The following is a 20,516-nucleotide window of genomic DNA, read 5'->3' as shown; positions in this document are numbered from 1 at the left end:
TGAAACCAATGTCCATATTTTTGGTACTTTATGATTGTAAGTAATAGTTTTAGGTTAGTCTGGGCTTAAATAGCAAGTGTTTAACTTCTATTACAGATGTTGATTTAGATTGCACCTTAATAGGGTTATTTGGATGAAAATTGACAATGTGAAAATTATTCTTGCATCCATTGAAGATAGCACTTTCCTTTTCCTAGTTGATACGACAAAGCAAGGTTCCATTAAAGGATCACCCCATCATCAGCATTATCCTACATTCTTAGAGTTAAATGGCATTTTATCTCTTTGCAATTTGTCTGGTTGGAAGTGATTGAAGAAGTAAAAGTTAAGTTGATATCCATTGAATGAATAGTGTAATTCCCTTTGTGATAACAACCATATCACATCGTAAAACTACGTCCACAATAAAGGAACCTTGAGGTTTCTCATTTGATCAAACAATCTAGATACATTGTTTAGCATATGTGCATCCTTATTCAAGAGAGAGTTGGACATTTGGTGTTTCATCTTGAAATACTAAGTATTTGATTTCGCATGTTGTGTTGGAACAAAACTCACATCAATAGAACTTGGCACTAGGAGGACCTAAACAAAGTCCGTTCATGAAGAAAAAACAGAAAATCCATAAAAAAATTGTTTCTCAATGGACAGATAGGTTAATTGATGTTCTTCCATTTTGGTTTGATTTGAAAAAGCAATTGCATCCACTAGGGTTATCTCAACTGGCAGCATCATGACAATGTAGAATACGTGGCACCATTGAGCATAAGGAGATGCATTGTTTGGTATTTCTTTTGAGGGTGGAGTTAGCATTGCAATGAAAAATCTCTTTTTCAGAGGGACATAAGCTTGCTAATTGTGAGATTAGAATCTTAACTCCATGAATTTAATGAGACCATTTGGGAAAAATTAGAAAGCAGATATGGAGGGAATACTTGGCACCATTGTTCATATAGTGCATGTGACTTATCATACTCACAATTCATTTGTCCATCATGTCAAGATACAATCAACCTAGTCAAGTTTCAAATGGGGTGGTATGAGGAATTGTCAAAGGAAGATGGAGAAGAAAGGAGTTAGGCACTCCAGCTGGACATCTAATGAAGAGTGTGTTGCATCACCATTCAAGGAGAACAAATTATAGGATGATATGTTTGAGCATAATGACCAAAACAATCAAGAAGAAGATGAACTTTCACACATTATACCTCAACGGGAAGATGTTGAGAAGAAAAACAAGGAGGCAATTGGATTCATCCAAGAAAGGAAATATGATAGAAAGTGAAGATAAAAATTTGGAAACTCTTAAGGGTGGAGAACTACAAGCAAGTCATCACAAGTTTGAAGAAAAGGAAATCCTTGGCAAACTTCCACTCATGTCACAAGAGGAGGTTCTTGAGGATGAGTTGCAAGAGATTTTCATTTCAAACATCCTTGGATAGGAAGACAATCAAGTGGATGTGCTAAACAAGGAATTACAAGATATCATATAGGTGAATCAAGATATGAAGAACAATTTGACAAGGCACTACAAAACATCATCACTTATGCAATTTTATTTTTTTTATTTTTTTATTTTTTAAGCCGGGAGGTTGAAAGATCTCATGGAAGAATTATAGATGGATTCATAACCAATAAAATTTTAACACAAAGAAGTTATTGCAAATGGCATGATTCACCATCATCTTTGACCTCCAAATATGTTGCCACTTAGATGAAATTTGATGATCCATTCATGAAGATGTTTAATAGTCTGCCTATCAATTTTAAGAGACTATGTTCAATGAGATTCTACATGAAGAATTGCAAGATTTTCCTGAAGAGAAATAAATTGGCATATTCATGTTAGATGATAGAGTTTCAAGTGTACTTGGTGAAGATATGTGAGATTTGTTTGAGAGATGAACAAGTTACTCTCATGGAAGAAGAAAATGAAGAACGGTTTGGATGGGTACTACAATTTGATATTGCATTTGTGCACCTTGAAGAGATATTTAAGGAAGAAATCATCACAGAGTCTCTTATTTTTGAAGATGCACTTAAGGATACTCACAAGGATGCATGGTGCATGGTACACAAGGACAAGACTCCAAAAGAAATATTACAAGGGCTTGATTTCAAAACTGATCTTGCTTTGACTACACACAGTTTCAATGTTGATGCTAGTGGGAGGATTCATCGCCAACTTCAGCCCTAAATTTGTGGATGCTCAACAAAGATTTGAACAAGAATTGCCCTTTGAGACACACCCGGTGTCTCTTTACCTATTTTTACTCTTGAATGTTATGAAAATTCTTATTTTGATTATGGATATTTAGGAAAGACAAATTGCATTTAGAATTTGGATTGATCAAGGTCCCAATGAATTGCCTTAACTGTTGATATTACACGATAAATTTCCTAAGTTTGAAAACAACGAGACAACTTTTTTCTTGGAGTACAACAATAAGTTTGCTAGATTGAGAACCATCACCCAAAGCCTTGTTGATCTTGAAAATCTTGAAAAACAATGTGAGATCATGTATATATTTGAGTCTTTTGAGTGTCATCCCTTTAGAGTCTTGTACATAGTTTGACTAGGTTTATCTTGAACTACTTGGTTCAAGAAGCTTAGTGTACATTTACTTTATGTTGGTATTCGTTGCTTTATTGAACCTAAAATTAATTTGTTATAAGTCAATTGACTTGGGATTTGTTTGAGGGGCCTAGTTAGTTGCATTAGCTTTTTCTTTAGAGCATTAGTTTGTAGGTTTTCCTTGAAGCATTTGACCCAATTTGATTTTGTTAGGAAAGCTATATGTGGAAATGCTTTCCTAATGCCAATTTATAGGGGAAATAAGAAAGATTTCAAAGCCACTTCATCAACATTGAGATGTTGCACAAGAAAAACAAGAACATTGAAAATACAATGGACACAAGATAAACATGGGAGACTACTTTTAACATCATTTTACTTATTCCGTAAGGCAGAGACGGGGCAATGCCCTTGTTTTTTGCCTCAAGGTGCGTCTAGGCGCACCGATCCGGGGTGAAACTATGAAAATTAGGTTGATTGTAAAGGCAATCTGAGCCTATGAGCCTATGCTAGAAACCAGAGTTGTTGTATGTAAATTGTTTACTATAAGACAAAGTTGCTTAGGGGTTTATGGGTGGTGTGTTTTTTCCCGAAAGGGTTTAGGAATGTAATGGGCTGAAATGGTGAAAGTCAGGTTGGTTGTAAAGGCAATCCGAGTCTATGAGCTTGTACTGAAAACTAGAGTTTATTGTATGTAAATTGTTTACTATAATATAAAGTTGCTCGGGCGTTTTTGGGTGGTGGGTTTACTTCCCGAAAGGGTTTACCACATTAAAACTGGTCTCATTTATTCATCTTGTTTTACATCGTATTTTCAATGTTCTTGTTTGTCCTATGCAACATCTCAATGTTGATGAAGTGGCTTTGAAATCTTTCTTATTTCCCCTACAAATTGGCATTAGGAAGGCATTTTTGCATGTAGCTTTCCTAACAAATTTCTTGTTTTGCATAATTGTTTAGTTTTCTTTAGTTTAGGTGTTTTCTTTACTTAATTTAGTTTAGATGGATCCTATTTTGTGTGAAGAGCAAGGTATCATACAACATACTCTACTATGCTCCCAATAGATTTGTTTTGTTTACTTCCTAGATATTTCTAGGAGGCTCTCATGAATTGGAGATTTATCCTAACAACCTTATCTTTTGAAAAGGATCAGTCCTAAATTTGGATGAAGTCATAAATTGTGTTTTAGAGTACCTAAATCTTTCAATTACAACAATTCACTCTCTCTTAATCGTTACGGGTTCTTTGGGATCTCTCAAAGTGAAGTTGAAACTAATGAAAATTATACACCTACTTCATCACCACTGTAGTTTTTCCAAACCCTCTACAAGCTTCACTGCTTGTAAACTAAAATGAAATTTGAAAAGAAAAGGAAAGGAAAAAGAAAAGCAAAGAGAAAAAGAGAAGAAAATGAGAAAGTTAATAAAAAGTAAAGATAATTTGGCTCTGGGTTTGCAAATATCTCTATATCTCTATTGGTGTTGCACAATATAAAACCACTAAAAGCATAACAATGTTTGTGGTGACCCACAACAATAACCTCATCGGGTCTATGGATGCCTAATTGGCATCTAGGCTCTAGCCATCTGATGCTTTTGGAGTATGGATACCACAATAGCCAAGTTTAATGGATCCAAGAAGCTTTCCAAGTTCTTATCGAGCAGGGAATGAATGCAGTTGCGCATGCATGAGTACTTAAGGACAACGACTCTTAACTCAATTTGTGGTAGCTTCCATTTTGAGTGCATTTCCTAGTTGTTTCATAGGTGAAAGTGGAATTGATCAAAGGTTCTTGGGTCCAAACAAATTTTAAACATTTGTGAGGTTTTCACACCATCGCCCCATTGCAAATAGAGAGCCCCTCTTTCCTCCTAATCAGTAGGAGTGCTGGTCTTAGGTCCTTTAAGATATTCTTAGGTGCTTCAAGTTTGTAGCATTTTAACTCCAAATCAGGAAGAAAGAGCAATGTCATTCAAGTTCGTCAAGTTTGGGTTTAAGGAAGCACACGTAAGGATAGATAAAGTAGAGGATGCAACATTCAATTTGGTCAAGTACAATCATTAGAAAAGCCTCCCCTAGCAATTTCACCTTAAGAGAGACATTAGAATAGTGAAACATCACTAAGCATTAACTGAAGATTGGATTTAAGGAAAAATCAAAATCCTCTAAGTATGATGTATTTTGCCAGCCCTCGAGGATTCCATAATCCTCTGACCTCTAGGATTTATGTCCCCTCTTTATGGTTGGTAATTCTTTCCTCACCCACTATCTTGCCCAAGAGGAAGTACTCAAGCCACTAAAACCAATAGACATGTTTAGATGTCAAAATCTCAAAAAGAAAGATGAAAAACAGAATGTAAAATTCGCCTTAGAAAGCAATGGGAGACTTGTTTGCATATGAGAAAATCAAGAATTTCTATAAAAGGGGGAATTTAGAGAGTCAAGAGAGCAAGTTTGAAGCTACAAGGCAAAATGGTAAGTATGAAAGAGCATAGAAGGAAATTTTCAAAGCATGACGGAATTCCCTAGTCTTGGAGGATTCTTAAATTCTCTCCACCACTTAAATTCTGCCCTTAAAAATAAGTGAAGAGAGACATCGTGAAAATGGACAAATTTATTTCTTCTCCAATTTGACATGAAGGATGGAGCTTAAGACTCAAGAACTAGATGGTTGGGAAAGTATTTGGGGGTTGAATGTGAGAAACTCCTCTAACGGGTAGAATAACTGCCATCTAGAGTAAGACAACATGAATTATGATGAAGAATGAGTTTGGCAAAAAACAAACATGAATTGGAAACTTATTCGCAAGATAAGAGGTGCAGTACATGAATTTAAAGTTGAGAAATGAAATGAGGGAGATAGTGAGTGAAGAGGAGAACCCTTAAGGCATAGCGGAATCTGCCAGCCTTTGAGGATTCTAAAATCCCCCTCTTACCTCAATTTGTGTCTTGTGTAGAAGACAAACAAAACTCAACGAAACCCAAATCTGCATTATGAAAGTGAAAATGGAAGAGAATGAATATTGAGGAGCATGAACTGGGCATTTTTAATGGGCAAATTTGGAACCAAATTAGTATAGGCAGATTGAAGAGAATGAATGATGAGGGTCGGATTGAAAAGAAGATCAAAGGAAAACTCCTTTGAGGGTGAGGGATTCTACCAACCTCAAAGGATTATAAAATTCTCTCATCTCCCTACTTTCTACCTTATCCTTATCGTGATGTAGACTCAAGGTTGGCTTTCAAAATTCATAAAATGGTCATAAAAAACATAAGAATTGCAATCAAGGCTTAAGTTGGACTGAAGTCATTAGAAAGGATGGATCTGAAAAATGGAAGAGAGAAAGTTGTAAGGGGTGAAGCTAAGGTGGAGAAACAAAAATCCTTAAGGCCCTCTAAATTCCACCTTATAGTCATAAGAGCTGAAACATAAATTAGGCTCCCTCAAATTGCATGGTAAACAACTAAAGCGCATAAGTTTGAATTCAATGAAGAAGTGAGTTATGGAAATGAAAATGTAGCAAGAGGCGAATCCTTTATACAGAGCGGATTTCACCCCCCTATGAGAATTCCACATAGATTCTCCATCCCAAATTTCCACCTTAGGCTGTTTGATATCATGCCTTATTTTAAAGATGAAGTGACAAGGAAGTGTGAAGGCAATGAGGAAGTTGAAGGGTAGCATGGCGGCATAGAAATGGATCAAGAGGATTTCTTAAAGAAAGGTGACTAAATAAAATGTTTTATGTGGTTTAAAAAGACATTGTTGGCCTTCACATAAGACATGCCCTTTGAAGATGTAGGTTGCCAATATAAGGAGGGTGATAAGCATTCATTTCAAGCATCAACTCAAAACAGAGTTACCTCTGCTAAAAATGATCTCCTTATAAAGGAAGAAATTTCTTCATAAATTCAGCAACTGTTTTCCATGGTGGGCAGCGAACTGTGATAAGAAAAACAGACATATCTAAAAGGAAGAAGTGAATCCTCTTGAATGAAAATCAATTTTGCACATAAATAGCAGGTTTCTTCCAAAAATTAGAGATTGAAGAGTGAGAACAATAAAATCTGGGTACATAATCTTGTGAAATGCATTAGTTTGTACCTAAATTTCAAGAGTTTAACTTCAATTGGAGATGTTCATTTAGAGTGGGTCTTCATAGGGTATTTAAATGAATATTGACAATTCAAAAATCATTCCCGCATCCATAAACATAGCACCCTCATATGTCTAGTTGATATGGTAAAGAAAGGATTGGTCAAAGGCTCACACCATCATCAACAATATCCTACGTTCTTAGAAAGCTTTTATCTCTTTGCAGTTTGTTTGGTTGAAATGATTGAAGTAAAAGTCAGGTTGATCTCCATTGAATGAATAGCATAACTCTCTTTGTGATAACCAGCATATCAATCACATCATAAAACTGAGTGAAAGTTCACAATAGAGAAGGAACCTTGAGGTTTTGTAAGTGCTAGCATAGTCCAAATACATTTCAATTTTGCATGTTGTATCGGAACAAAACTCACATCAACAATACCTACTATGTCATTCCCCTTACTGTCAAGTATGTTACCCGAGCCTTTTAGAGCTCAAACTTGGAAGGAATGCAGAAGAAGCTAGCAAGATGGAAAGGTATACTAATGAGTAGTGTGAGCAAGCTCCAGGTTCCAGATGGGTCACTTCAAGGTATTCTAGATTATTTCCTCTCCTTAATCAAAATTATAGGTTATATGGCAGATAAATTAGAAAGAATTGTGTTCGTATACCAAACAGCCAAGGAGGATTCGACATTAGGAAATGGCTATCGTTTCTCATATTGATATAGCTCAAAATCCAATCTTCCAACTCCTCCTTGCACAAACTTCCTTTTGCACAATCACCTATTTGCACATCACAAATGATGTTGGAAGCCAAAATAAGCTATTTACATTCACTTTTTAGGGATGCAGAACTCAAAACAATATCAAATATGTTATTAAAAATGGCTTGAAATCTGCCCACCACCGAAAATTTTCCTCAGTTCGAATTTCCAACCTACGGGTTCAAACCACCCCCTTCAAATGGAACCCAGCTCGAATTTGGGTCGAACCGGACCAATATTTCGAACAAGTTCAAACCCAAACGTGGTACTGGGAGCAAACCATCGAACCCAGAACCTAGTACTGGGAGCAAACTAGGGAACCCGGGTAACTAAGCTTTTAATATAAAAGACAATGATGATTTATGCATATAACAAAAGAAAGATATGTATAGCAATGATTTTTTGAAAAACAAAGTATTTGAAATTAGAACTAAAACTCTATACACAATCACTAAATTGAAATCAATATATATCTATTATAATAATAAATGCATAATTAGGTTATCAATCGAAAAAATACATAATTAGGTTGTGGTCCCATGAGTAGGAGCTTCCTAAAACAATCAGTAGGTGCAGCTAAGAGTTTTTTGGAGTATTTTTAACCTTAAGGTCCCATGAATTCCATATGCAAGTTTGCTTAAACATTTAAGCTCCAAAATTTAAGGAAGCTTGTAATACAATTAAGTGTGAAATTTAAGTTGAAATTTTAATAGTAAAATAAATTATAAAAAACATTCAATCTACCCAAAAAAAAACTTGAATTGAAGAAATATATATTCCTAATATATGTTTGTATTTCATATTTTTCAAATTAGAAGAAATGACCACAAAATATAAGTGAAGAAACCATTATAAAATATTTTACAAGAGACATAAGTAAAAATAACATAAATTATGAATAAAACTACAATATAAATGAATTTAGTATATTAAATAATTAAAATGGATAAACTTGATTTTCTTTCTAAAATTTTGTTTGGGTGAGAGCTGTTTCTGGAAGCATTTAAATTTTTAGAAGTTTGGCAATTGGCAACAAATCTTCTAAGCTAGTGGGGCAAATTCCAGCGCCCCCCCCCCCCCCCCCCCCAAACCATATTTTTTGTGCCCAAATATAAAGCCCTTAAATATAGGGGGTCATATTTTCATGGAGAAGATTCTGAATAATCCTATAGCAATTTATTTTCTTCTCCATAGGACCTCTTCTTACTTGAAAATAGAAGCTTAAGCCCCTTCGTGGGACCCCACCCTTAGAATAACTATACAAATATTATTGTAAACAAATTACATATAATATTATAATAATAATAACAAATATTGTAAAATTATTCCAGTAATATATAATTATATTGAGTTATTATTTATTATATATGTATTTATTTCTTATGGAAATGGAAAGCTCCTTTCTCTTGATACTTCCTTTGTTTTTAGGTGAGGTTCATTTTGGTTTCTTGCCAAGAATTTTGGGGTCTTGTGATACTAGTCTGCAAATGATCTTTAAAGGAACTTCAAACTAGTATTGGCCTTAGGCTAATTTTGTTTGTTTGTTGCTTCTTCTTGTTGGTAGAGTCCAAGGTGGCTCATTTTAATTCTATTTTATATATATATATATATATATATATGTTGTCCATACTATAGTTTGTAGCTCTCTCTAGGCAAGCAAGTTCTTACACTACTTTTTTGTTAGTTGCTTCTTTCTGTTAGCTGAGTCCATAGAGGCTCATTATGTCTATGATCTTCATCTTTACAAATCATACCATAATTTGTAATTATCTCCTTTTATACTAATATATATTTAGGTGGTGTACCTATTGCCAAACAAAAATGTTATAATTATCTACATGGGTGGATTAAAACTGTTTATTTTTGTATGATCAATAATTAAAATTGTAAGTATTCTTTTTAAATGATTATTCAAAACTCAAGTGGCTTTATCACTCATTGCATTGTCAAAAGAAATAAGACAAAGCTAGTCGCTATATAGTAGTGATATTACAATAGATGGAAATGCAGACAAAAATACAAACGTTAGGGAATTCAGCCAATCTAATTTAATTGTTTCTCATTGGTGGATGCTTTCACTTTTATAAGGGTGACTTTAAGCTACTAAGACTATGGAGTACTATTAGCCAATAGAATAATACATGAATCAATTTGTGTACGAATACATTTGACAAAAATATAAACATTAAGAAATTTGGTCAATTTATTTTGATTCTTAATGCTGAATGCATGATGCTTTGTCATTTAATATATTTAGAGTGCACGCATAAGTCTTCCTATCCTGGCATAAGTCTAAAAAATATTGATAATTATGAAATATGTATGAATATGAAAATATTTTTAGTGTCCTAATTTTTATTTTCCCACGCACCTAGTCATTTTAAAACCTAATATTAGATTTCTAAATTAATAACTATCATTATTTTGATTTATTAGTTTATTAAAAATAAATTGAATATAAATATAGCTTACTTAGAGAAAAAAGTGATTTTAATATTACTCAATAAAATATATATATATATATAATAATTTAATATATTAAACAGTTTTTATATCACTGTAATTTATATTGTATAAAAATATATTAATTATTAGCTAGATAATTTTATATTTATATGTAATAGATATTGATATAAAATATAATATATAATAATATATATTACATGTATTGGTTACTTAAATTTTGTTATTGGCTCTTTCTGATAATGCATTTTCTAAAATAATATTCTCATTAATCCTTGGGCCAATTTTTTAAATAATTAAACAAAACACTTGCCACAATTTTATAAAACTAACTGAGCAATTTATTATATGCATTAGAAATTTTCCATAGCCTAACAATAAGTTAATGAATAATGGTTTTAGTTCAAGTTTTCAATGTTTGACTTAGGATTCAGAACATGCAGCCAATGTTAATCAAACATTGGACAGCACAAAATGGGTAACCTCAATAAAATTGGTAAGCATACACATTTGGAATGAAATTTAAATATTCAACACAGTTTGCCGATTTTGGTGGCGAGGATTTTGACATCATTGAGTTGACTATCAATGTTGATTATGCTTCACTGTGTTACTGTGGACTATTATTTTTTGGTGGGCTACATGCTTGATTAATTGTGGTACAATGTTAAATTTAAGTGTGTCTATTTTGCTTACTTTAGTTGAGGTTTTTATGTTGGACTTTTCTCTTTGATCAGCCTAGTGGTTTTTTGGTGGCTGCTTAAATTTCTCTTCTTGTTTTTTGTTATGCTGTCCTAGCCTGCTGTTTTGCACTTTGGAACGTGGCCCTTCCTTTGCTAATCCAATAAAAAAACATAACACATACATAAAGGGTTTGCCTAGAACATAATTGAACATAAGAACATTTGGAATCCAGTTCAATTGATGTAACCTAAGTCACAAGGTTTGAATTTGAATTTGAGTTCTTCAATCATAAAATTTGGATTTAATTTGGCAAGTGTAAAAAGTTGAAAAAAATCGACATTAAATTTACCTTATATAAATTTATTTATTTCTAAATATAAATAATACATGCACAAAATTGTCAAAATAGATGGACATTGCTATGTAATTAAAGTAAACAACTCAATATTATTTTTAAATGATTTTAATATTATATTAAATATCAGAAAATTCAAATGAAGTTTTGAAAGGGTGCAAATTTGCTCAAATTCAAATTTAATGGATGAAATTTGACATAACCTACGACTTAGGATGCCACTAAGGCCACATTGCAAAATAAAGTGAATGAAATGCTTGCAGCCACTCAAGAGATAGGAATCGTCAAGAGAAATTATTGGGAAGTAATAATTGATGCAAATCTCAATGTTAATCTTGATGCCCTAGGACTGACAAGCAACTAGAGGATCATCTCTACTGATGAGTTTGTACCAAGGAAAATTTATTTACAACTTGACACAAACAAATTTACATAAGTTTGATTGTACCCATCAAATCTCTGCCATCTAGAGATCGAGAGGTTGCTTCTATCTATAAGGTTGCATTTAGGGAGATAAATTTAGGTGAAGAAATCCAACTCTTGCCTTGAGAAAGTTTGACCACTTCATAGCTTCAAAAAATCATAATATTTCCACTCTTCTCGACAAATATAGAAAAATGTGTTGGCGGTATCTACATGCTCAAGACTCAATTTACTTGCACCCGTTTCCAATTAAAACTCTCCTAAGTATCTTTTATTTATATTTTTCTCATTTTTCATTCAATACTATCATGCTATATAATACATTTTATAATTTATATTTTAAGTTTTGATACTTGAACTAAATACTAAATGTTAGCCAAACCTAGCTAGTTGCAAGTTGCTCAGTTGAGCAAAATTGGAGTACATTCACAATCCACATAATCATTTTTTTGGTGGTAAGGAAGTAAAAACCCTAAAATAGATATCCGTGACATTAAATCCGATGCCAAGTTTGCAAATTACAAAAACCAGAAACGTTTTTTGAGGAGAAAATTTGTCCAAAATCAAGCACAATTATTGAGGAGGAAAAATGATCAAAACCAAACAACTCAGATTAGAGTACATTCTCAAGACTCAATTTACTTGCACCTGCTTCCAATTAAAACTCTCCTACGTATCTTTTTATTTATATTTTTTCTCATTTTTCATTCAATGCTATCATGCTATATAGCATATTTTATAATTTATATTTTAAGTTTTGATTCTTGAATTAAGTACTAGATATTACCCAAACCCAACTAGTTGCAAGTTGTTCAGCTTAGCAAAATTGGAGTACATTCACCATCCACTCAACCATTTTTTTGGTGGTAAGGCAGTAAAAACCCTAAAACAGAAATCCGTGACATAAAATCCCATACTAGCTTTGCAATTTACAAAAACCAAAAATGTTTTTTGAGGAGAAAATTTGTCCAAAATCAAACATGATATTTGAGGAGGAAAAACGATCAAAACCAAACAACTTGGATGAGAGAATACGAAATAGATAAATTTTGTGGAAAATTTTATTAAAACCCAACAAATAATTTTTGATGAAAAAATTATAAACCCTCTAGATAACTTCCTTAAGATAAAAATTACTGAAAAATCCAACACAAAATTTGTGAGGAAAAAATTATAAACCTTCCAAATAACTTTTTAATGAAATTAATAATTGTTATAAAACCCAATAGATAATTTTGAGAAAAATATTATAAACCCTCCACATGATTTTTTTTTAAGGATAAAAAATTTATTGGAGAAACCTTAAAAGAGGAATAATTAGAAAAACTAATCCAGATATTTTTTGGGAAAAAATTTTAGAAACCCAAAACCAAATCCACAAGAAACCCATGAGCAAATGGCGCCATAAGTTGCACAATAAGATCCACAAAGTGTAGTTGTAGGAGAAAAAATAACAGTGATTTTTGCTGTCAGAAATCTAGGCTTTTATGAAAACAGAAGTCACAACTAGAGGTAGACTAAATTGCATGGAAAAAAAACAAATCATGAGGTGAGATGAAGTGACAAAATTGCATGTTAAAAAAGAAGATTGTGCATGGGTTAGGGGGTTGAAAATCTCAAAGACAATGCGGCCGAAAAACAACAAATTTATCAATAGAAATATAGTTGAAAGTTGTAGTATTAATCGCCAGCTTAGAAAAGCGACATCTAGTAAAATTGTGTGCAATGAATGCAAAAAAGGCAGAAATTTTGCCCAAAAGTTTTGGGAGGAACAAAAACAATTTTAGGAGGAGCAAACACACGAGTTTTAGATGAAACAAAGACGAATTTTGGCAAACCAAAAAAATTGATGAATTTGATTTGCAAAAAACCCTAGATAGATTTGAAGCAAATTGCAAACAATGTTAAAAATATTTTTCAAATTTAATCCCTCAAATAATTTATACCAAAAATGAAGTCACCACTCTTGACAAAATAATCTGCCCAAAACAAAAACATTAAAATCTCTTCACAAACTCTCAAGAAAACCCTCAATTCTACTAAAAGGTGCCCTGGAAAAATTAACCATGAGCATGGTCCCTCCTATGAGGGAATCATACTCAGACTCTTTCTTTGATACCATGTAATAATTAAAAAATGAAATGAATTGTATTCTCAATAAACACAAAATTGATAAGAATTTTACAAACACTAGAAATATGACTGACTAAAAAGCAAGTTGGCTAAATAAAAACAATGTCTAGCAATAGACCAAATTAAGAAATCTAAAAACTATGACTATATGATCATTAACTAAGGTTCTATAAAAAGTAAAAACAAGCTATTTAGCAAGAACCTAGGATATTAAAAATTAATCTATAAAAGGTTGTGCTAGCATGTCCAAACTGAAACCAAAATCTTAGAGATTTTAACCTACCAAATTCATAATCAGCCAAACAACATCATGTTTGTTTCAAATAATCATGTAGGCAGGCACGTACCCATGCAAACATGTCTCATATAATACAAATTAATAGACAAATATGGTTCCATGTGAGCCAAAATGCTTGGAATTTAAGCTTTTCTATCTCCTTACCATTTGGATCTAAATTTTGGTATTCCTCGAATCCCTCTCTATGGCAATGCATGTAACCTACTTAGTTGATCTTACATGAAGTGTCTAAAAAAGTCTCCAAAATCAAAGTGAAAGATCAACTCAAATTATCCTTTGAAAATGCTTTACAGTTTCCGGAGAAAGTGAATTTAATTGCTCTAAGTCTAAGCCTTTCTCCGATGTAAGTCCAAATACTTTGAGAAGTAAAGATTAAATTATTCAATTTTATTTATAAGGAAATAATGGTTAACAAATTAGCCTTCTCAAAGATTTAATCAAACTCAAACTATGTTACCCCAAATGAGACCAATACCATTAATCAACAATTAAAAGACCTAGCATATAGTTCCTCTCTAAATTTTGGTGTAAAGGTACAACTCCCTTTGTAAAGGTAAATTTTGTTGTAATATAGACATCTATTTGTCTAGATTAAGGGTATCCTCATCTCCCACGAGACTACATAGCAAGACAACTACTATATATGCAATTCCTCCTTTGATTGAAGTGTTATAAATTGTGACAAGTAATTTGGATTGTCCCTTCCTTGGGGATGAAAACCAATTTTTGGCAATCTAATTTTGTAGACCCATTTCTTCATGCTAGATTTGCTCTAAGTTGACCCAAAATTCCAATGAGCATACACCTCCTTGTTAGGCAAGTTGAAGATATTTTGGTATGTTTCTCTATCAAGAGTAATCAAGATTTATTTATCATTTGTCTTGATCATTCTAGTATGGGGTCATGCCTATTAATGCATTCCATGTCCTAATTGACACACTACGTGGCTATTGGTTACCCTATGGCCTAAACTAACCTTCTTTCCACTATCTTTTGAGTTATCGAATGTCTATTACTCTATTATTCTCCTCTAAAAATCATTTAAATCAACATATCCTAACTTTGTGTTTATATTTAGAAAATAGAGTATTTCAGACCATTTAAATGATCATACCTAGATGTTTGAACTTCATGGCTTTGGTCTATTTATTCAATTTCAATCAAGTGCATACTTCAACTAAAATCTACTGCAAAACATAGACAAAACAATGCTAACAGAAATTGGAGAACTTATTGGTTCAGTGATGTCGTTGGCCTGGAGAATTTTGATGCTCTATCTACTCTTCTTCAGCTATTTTTGTTTTAACTTATTGCAAATATGCTAAATCCAAACTATTACAGATTAAGTATTCAATTACAATGACTTAACGAAGGACATAAAGACTTAAAGAAACTACCCAAAATATTAAGCTTCAAGGTGGGGGCTTAAACTTAAGCAACGAGGAATAAAGACTCAAATAGACAAAATGCCAATCAATACTCTAATTACTAAGGCCAGGTTTACTCAAAATACAAGTGCAAAGGGTGTCATGAGTTGAATTTGACAATCTTGAATGAACCTCATGAACATATTCTCTAAGGCAGAAAAAGAGGTGTATTCAAAGACTTCGGTGGTACAAGATAAAAAGGTCCAAGAATTAAAGATGGCTTAAAAAACAGACAAAAAGATGTCAAACTATCTGATCATTAACCTGATGCAAATTGAATAAAATTGTCAGCAATGTATAGCCAAATTCCAAAAAGTTCCATTGTTTCATTTTTCCTCATGCTGTTTTCCTAGTGATGTATGGTCTATTCATTGTCCTGGGAATAACAAACTAATGATGATGCTTTGCCCATCAAATATGTGTTTATTTGGCTCTTCCACTATGTATAAAGGTGTTGGCAGTGATCATTTTAAATGTTTCTCATATATTTTCCATTAGTTTTAATCAGATTAATAGGAGGTTGAGTTATCATATTAGAACATTTTTTTAGATTCCACAACAGATGCTCAAAAATTGACAAATGTGCACTATACTGAGTTGATTCATTCTATAGGTCTTAGTTAGTTCTGGGTTGTGCAGCGATTTGGCATAGATAGGTTTAAACATGTCTCTGAGAGACACATTATATTTGTTGTCATTGTTTGGGTTTAGTTATCTCATGAGGTAATCTTAGCTTCATATTAATTTACATCAACATTTATGTATTTGGTTATACTAGTTTAATAGTGTTTGTTTGTTGTTTTTGTTACTGTTTGTTTTTCTGTTTTTTCTTTTCCGTGTTTTATAATAAGCCCTTTGCAGATTTTGGTAGCTTGTGCATTGGCTACCCAAAACAGTCCCTATGAATAGAAGTAGCACGTTTTCAACTTGATGAACAAAGAGGCACATTAATGCTCCTTCCTTTAAGGCACCTAATTAACTTAGAAGTGTACCCTGTATTTAAAATGGTAGTTCACAACACAATAGCAATCACATTGAAAGATCTGAAACTTAAAGATACTAGTTCTCTAATAATGAAAGAAACCCATGAACAAATCAATATGAATCTAAAATGCAAAAAAGAATTTCCACATTGATTTATGCAAAAGTAAATGCACAGATAAGAAAAATCAGTACTTAATGTGGAATTACAGAGTCAACTATAAATACATAGAAGATAAAATATGAAAAATCCAGATGTGGGAAACTATATGGTTATTTCGTTTGAACATATGTTAGTTTCTTTAATAGGAAATGATATAATTATTTGTTCAAAGAGTCATTGCATAGTAGTGTTGTGCTACATGATTCCAAGCTGAAAAAGAACACTAAGCATATAAAGAATCAATAGAACTGGTGTAACTGTAGACAACTCTAAATGCATAAGAAGTTGCAAGATTAAACAATCCCCTCTTATACTGCTTACATCATCATACAAGGAAAAAGGAAACTTCATGAGGGAAATGAAAGAGATAAGCATACCTGAAATACACAATAAACCAACAACGACAAAAGTGCCACAATACATGCAACCAAAACACTTGCATGCTTTCCTGATTTCAATTTGAAAATCAATGGGATTTGTGCAATAATAAAAGGCACTATAGTTGCCATCATGATCCAAGAAGCTTTGCGAGTTGACTCATCAACGGTGACACCAGATCCTGCCAATGCAGAATTTTTTTTTAAAATGCATGCATGAAAATGTTTCAACATGTTCCCAAGATGGTAAAATATTTTACATGCATCAAGCATTTAAAGAAACAATGAATCTAGCCAAGGGAACTTAGATGAGTTCCAAAGAATCAACCATGTCAAAACATTGATTTAAGTTTTTCAAACTACAAATATTTAAAAATAATCTACATTGAACATGTTTAAAGGATATAAAAGAAAATAGAAAGCCCCACAAAAAAATCATAGCTCTTAATCCCAAAGCTGAAGATAGGGGTTGTCCAATGTGACTTTGAGTCTGCAAAAGTTCTAACAGAGCACAAAATTTTATATGGTATGAGAGGAAACGGTTGCTAGAAAGAAGAATAAAATTTATTTTGCCGGCATTAAAAATTAAAGTTCAAAAGAATGAGATTTGAATTGTCTTCAATGGTTTCTCTTACTAGATTTTGCGTAATCGCGAGCTGAGAGAAAGTTCCATTTATAGGGATTTAATCATGTCTTTTAGTAATTATCTTTATCCTTTCGTTGTCACGATAACCTCAGAGAACAATTTATCTTGGAAAGAAGGGATAACGAATCATTGCCTTAACTAGGATGCACTGCCCTATCTCCTTGGACATGTTCTCGAGCTAAGCAACTTTGAGCAGAAAAATAAATGGCTGAACAGTAATGACAGGGTCTATGGACTCATATGTCTTACTAATTTTTAGGATATTATGCATCATATAGATCACACTAAGAGCCCTTTCATTGCTTGGATTATCATCCAACAATTGTATGGAGACATTAGTTCTTCGTTTGAAAGTGATGTTTCCTTGGAAGACCAAGCTTCTCTAGATGATACCAAGATTTCTATTGCCCCATCTTGCCTGAACACATCCAATCTGGATGATCAGTCTGTTGATAACTCATGTACTGTTACTTCTTCAGAGTTTGAAGTCACTTCATTGAATCCTATGATTCTATGCAATAGGAAGATTCTAGTTTTTCATATTCATCAGTGCTTGATTTCATTATGACAACTTTCAAAAATCAACATGGAGGGACTACAAAGTAGTTTTCAAAGACATAAATCTTATCTTTCTACATATCCCTTTCAGGATTTGGGAGACTATATCCATACATCTTTGGTTTTATTTCTTCCTTAAGGAAGGAATATTGTTCGACAATCATGGAGCATCTTCTACATCTAGTTTCAAGCATCTACTATTTATTACACTTTGTGGAGGGATCTATTTCACTTTCGGCAAGACCTCAAAGTGAAGGATATTGCAGCATAGCCATTGTCATGCAGATTTAGTGTGGTTTTTTGAGGGGTGGTTTTGTTCCCATTGGGTTTTCCCTCTTTCCTCTTTCCTTTTTCCTTTCCTTAGGCTTTTCTCTCCTTAGTTAGACTTAAGGGACGGTGTTAGCGTAACTTGCTATTTTTTATTTTCTTAGATTTTTGGATTTATTTTATGCATGCTTTGTGGATAATTGTTACTATTCTAGATAAAACTGTAGTTGCTTGAATAGTAAACTAAGGAATATTCCTGTTTTCCACTTTTATTCCTTTGTTTTTGTTTGCTTCTTTCTTTGAGGAAGTCTGCACATTGTAATTGTATTAATTTGTAAATTAAGGAAAGAGTATTATTCTTATTCTTGCTCTAAATTTTTCTTCTTTCATTTGTAAATTTGCTCTTTCTTTTATAGCTAGATCAATTGCGAGATGCATGTTAAGCTAGACTTTATATGCTTTTAAACCTACATAAAGTTATAGAACCCAGTTCCTTACACTCCAAAGCAGAATGATGTAGCTAAGAGGAAGAATCAATCATTGAAGGAGATGACCAGTTGCATGCTACATGCAAGATCTTTTCCTTCCAAATTGTGGGATGAAGCAATCAAATGTGGCTCGCATTCATTCCTATTGAAAAGAGAGAGACTTTAGAACCTCACAGAAAAGAATTATCTTTCTTGGATATCCAAATGATGTTAAAGACTACAGACTTCTAGATCTCTCAATAGAAATAGTCTTCATTGAGAGAAGTGTCTACTTTGATGAAAGCATTTCACATACATCTTAGGAACAACATGCCACCACTTTTGTACTTCCTTCTCTTAAAAATCTTAGAGATCATACATATAGTTATTTTGATATAATTTATGGTGCTTCTGAATCTGATTTAGATGAACATAATAATGCATGTGCAGATCCACATCCAGTGCCTAATTCAGCTTCCAATGATGATTTAGACTCCCCTGTGAGAAAATAAAGAACTAGGAGCTTAGCTGAAATATATGATAGCCCTCATGCACTTTCAGTTATTAAGCTTGTCATGCCAATGCATGCCTATGCAGTTCCAGGATCTGAGCCTTTGACTTACGCAAAAGCTGCACGGAATCCACTTAGAGAAGAGGCTATGAATGAGGAGTACAACACCCTCATTTCAAACCAAGCTTGGGACTTGGTTCCTCTTGCTTCCAGTTGCAAGCTTGTCAGATGTAAGTGGGTCTATAGGGAAAATAAAGTAGCAAATGAACATGTGAATAGATACAAAGCAAGGTTGGTAGCCAAAGGATTTCAACAAGTTCATGGTATTGATTATGGAGTTCTTTCTCCAGGAGCAAAAATGGACTCCGTTCAATTGGCTCTTGCCATTGCAGCAGCAAGAAGGTGGGAGGTTGACCACATGGATGTGAAGTATGCATTTCTTCATGGTGATCTTGAGGAGGAAATTTACATGGAGCAGCCACAAGTGGTATCAGAGCTTGGTCATAGGTTTGAATCCTTACATGTTACGGCGAGTAATGTTGGGGGGGGGTGTTTGTTAGCAATGAGCTAGTGTCCTCGCTGGATTCACAACATGGTTTAGCAGCCTCTTGTGTCTTCCTTTCCCATGTTTTCCTTTCCTTAGGTTTTTCTCTCCTTACTTGGACTTTAAGGGAGGTGCTAGCATAACTTGTTTTTTATCTTCCTAGATTTATGGATTTATTTTATTCACGCTTTAAGGACAATTGTTGTTGATCTAAATAAAACTGCAGTTGCTTAATTAGTAAGCTAACTAAGGAGTATTTCTTTTTTTCCACTTTTATTCTTGTTTTTCCTCTTCTTTTTGCTTTGAGGAAGTCTATATATTGTATTTATATTCATTTGTATATTAATTGAAGTGTTTATTATTCTTATCTTTGCTCTAAATTTTTGCTCTTTAATCTGTAAATGTGTCCTTCCTTTTATTGCTAGATCAACTGTGATGTACACATTAAGCTAAATTTTATATGGTATTATAACTCTATAAATTTTACATTCTATCAATGCACAAAATTTTACACACAACACAACCTGTTGAGCACACCAACCCAGATCATCAAGGCATCAAAACAGGACCTCATCCAATCAGCCAAAGTTGTTGACATCTATGACAACCATTAATGACAATAGCAATCAACATGACATTCCGACCATCTCTCCCTTGCCATTGATGGCAACATTCATCAACAAAAAACCAAACAATTCAATATTAGCATTAATATCAGTATTAAGACCTCTTTTCTTCTCCCCCTTTGACATCAAAGACAAAGGCAAAAACTCCCCCTAAT

The 20,516-nt window shown here is 33.2% G+C and overlaps 1 protein-coding gene across 1 annotated transcript in view; it reads right to left on the bottom strand.

The window, feature by feature from the left end:
* The window catches only part of LOC149572715 (sodium/calcium exchanger NCL2-like), a 56,448-nt gene that overhangs the window by 8,920 nt on the left and 27,012 nt on the right, over positions 1 to 20,516 (bottom strand). The window contains exon 3 of the mRNA XM_089813802.1: positions 16,743 to 16,924. Coding sequence (XP_089669928.1) covers positions 16,743 to 16,924 — 182 coding nt within the window. The remainder of the gene's footprint in view (positions 1 to 16,742; positions 16,925 to 20,516) is intronic.

This window comes from Cupressus sempervirens, chromosome 2 (genome assembly GCF_028749045.1).
Source record: "Cupressus sempervirens isolate cs-2001-9-10 chromosome 2, ASM2874904v1, whole genome shotgun sequence".
NCBI lineage: Eukaryota > Viridiplantae > Streptophyta > Pinopsida > Cupressales > Cupressaceae > Cupressus > Cupressus sempervirens.
Note: the sequence above shows the minus strand (reverse complement) of the source record. Positions and strands in the feature narration are given on the sequence as shown.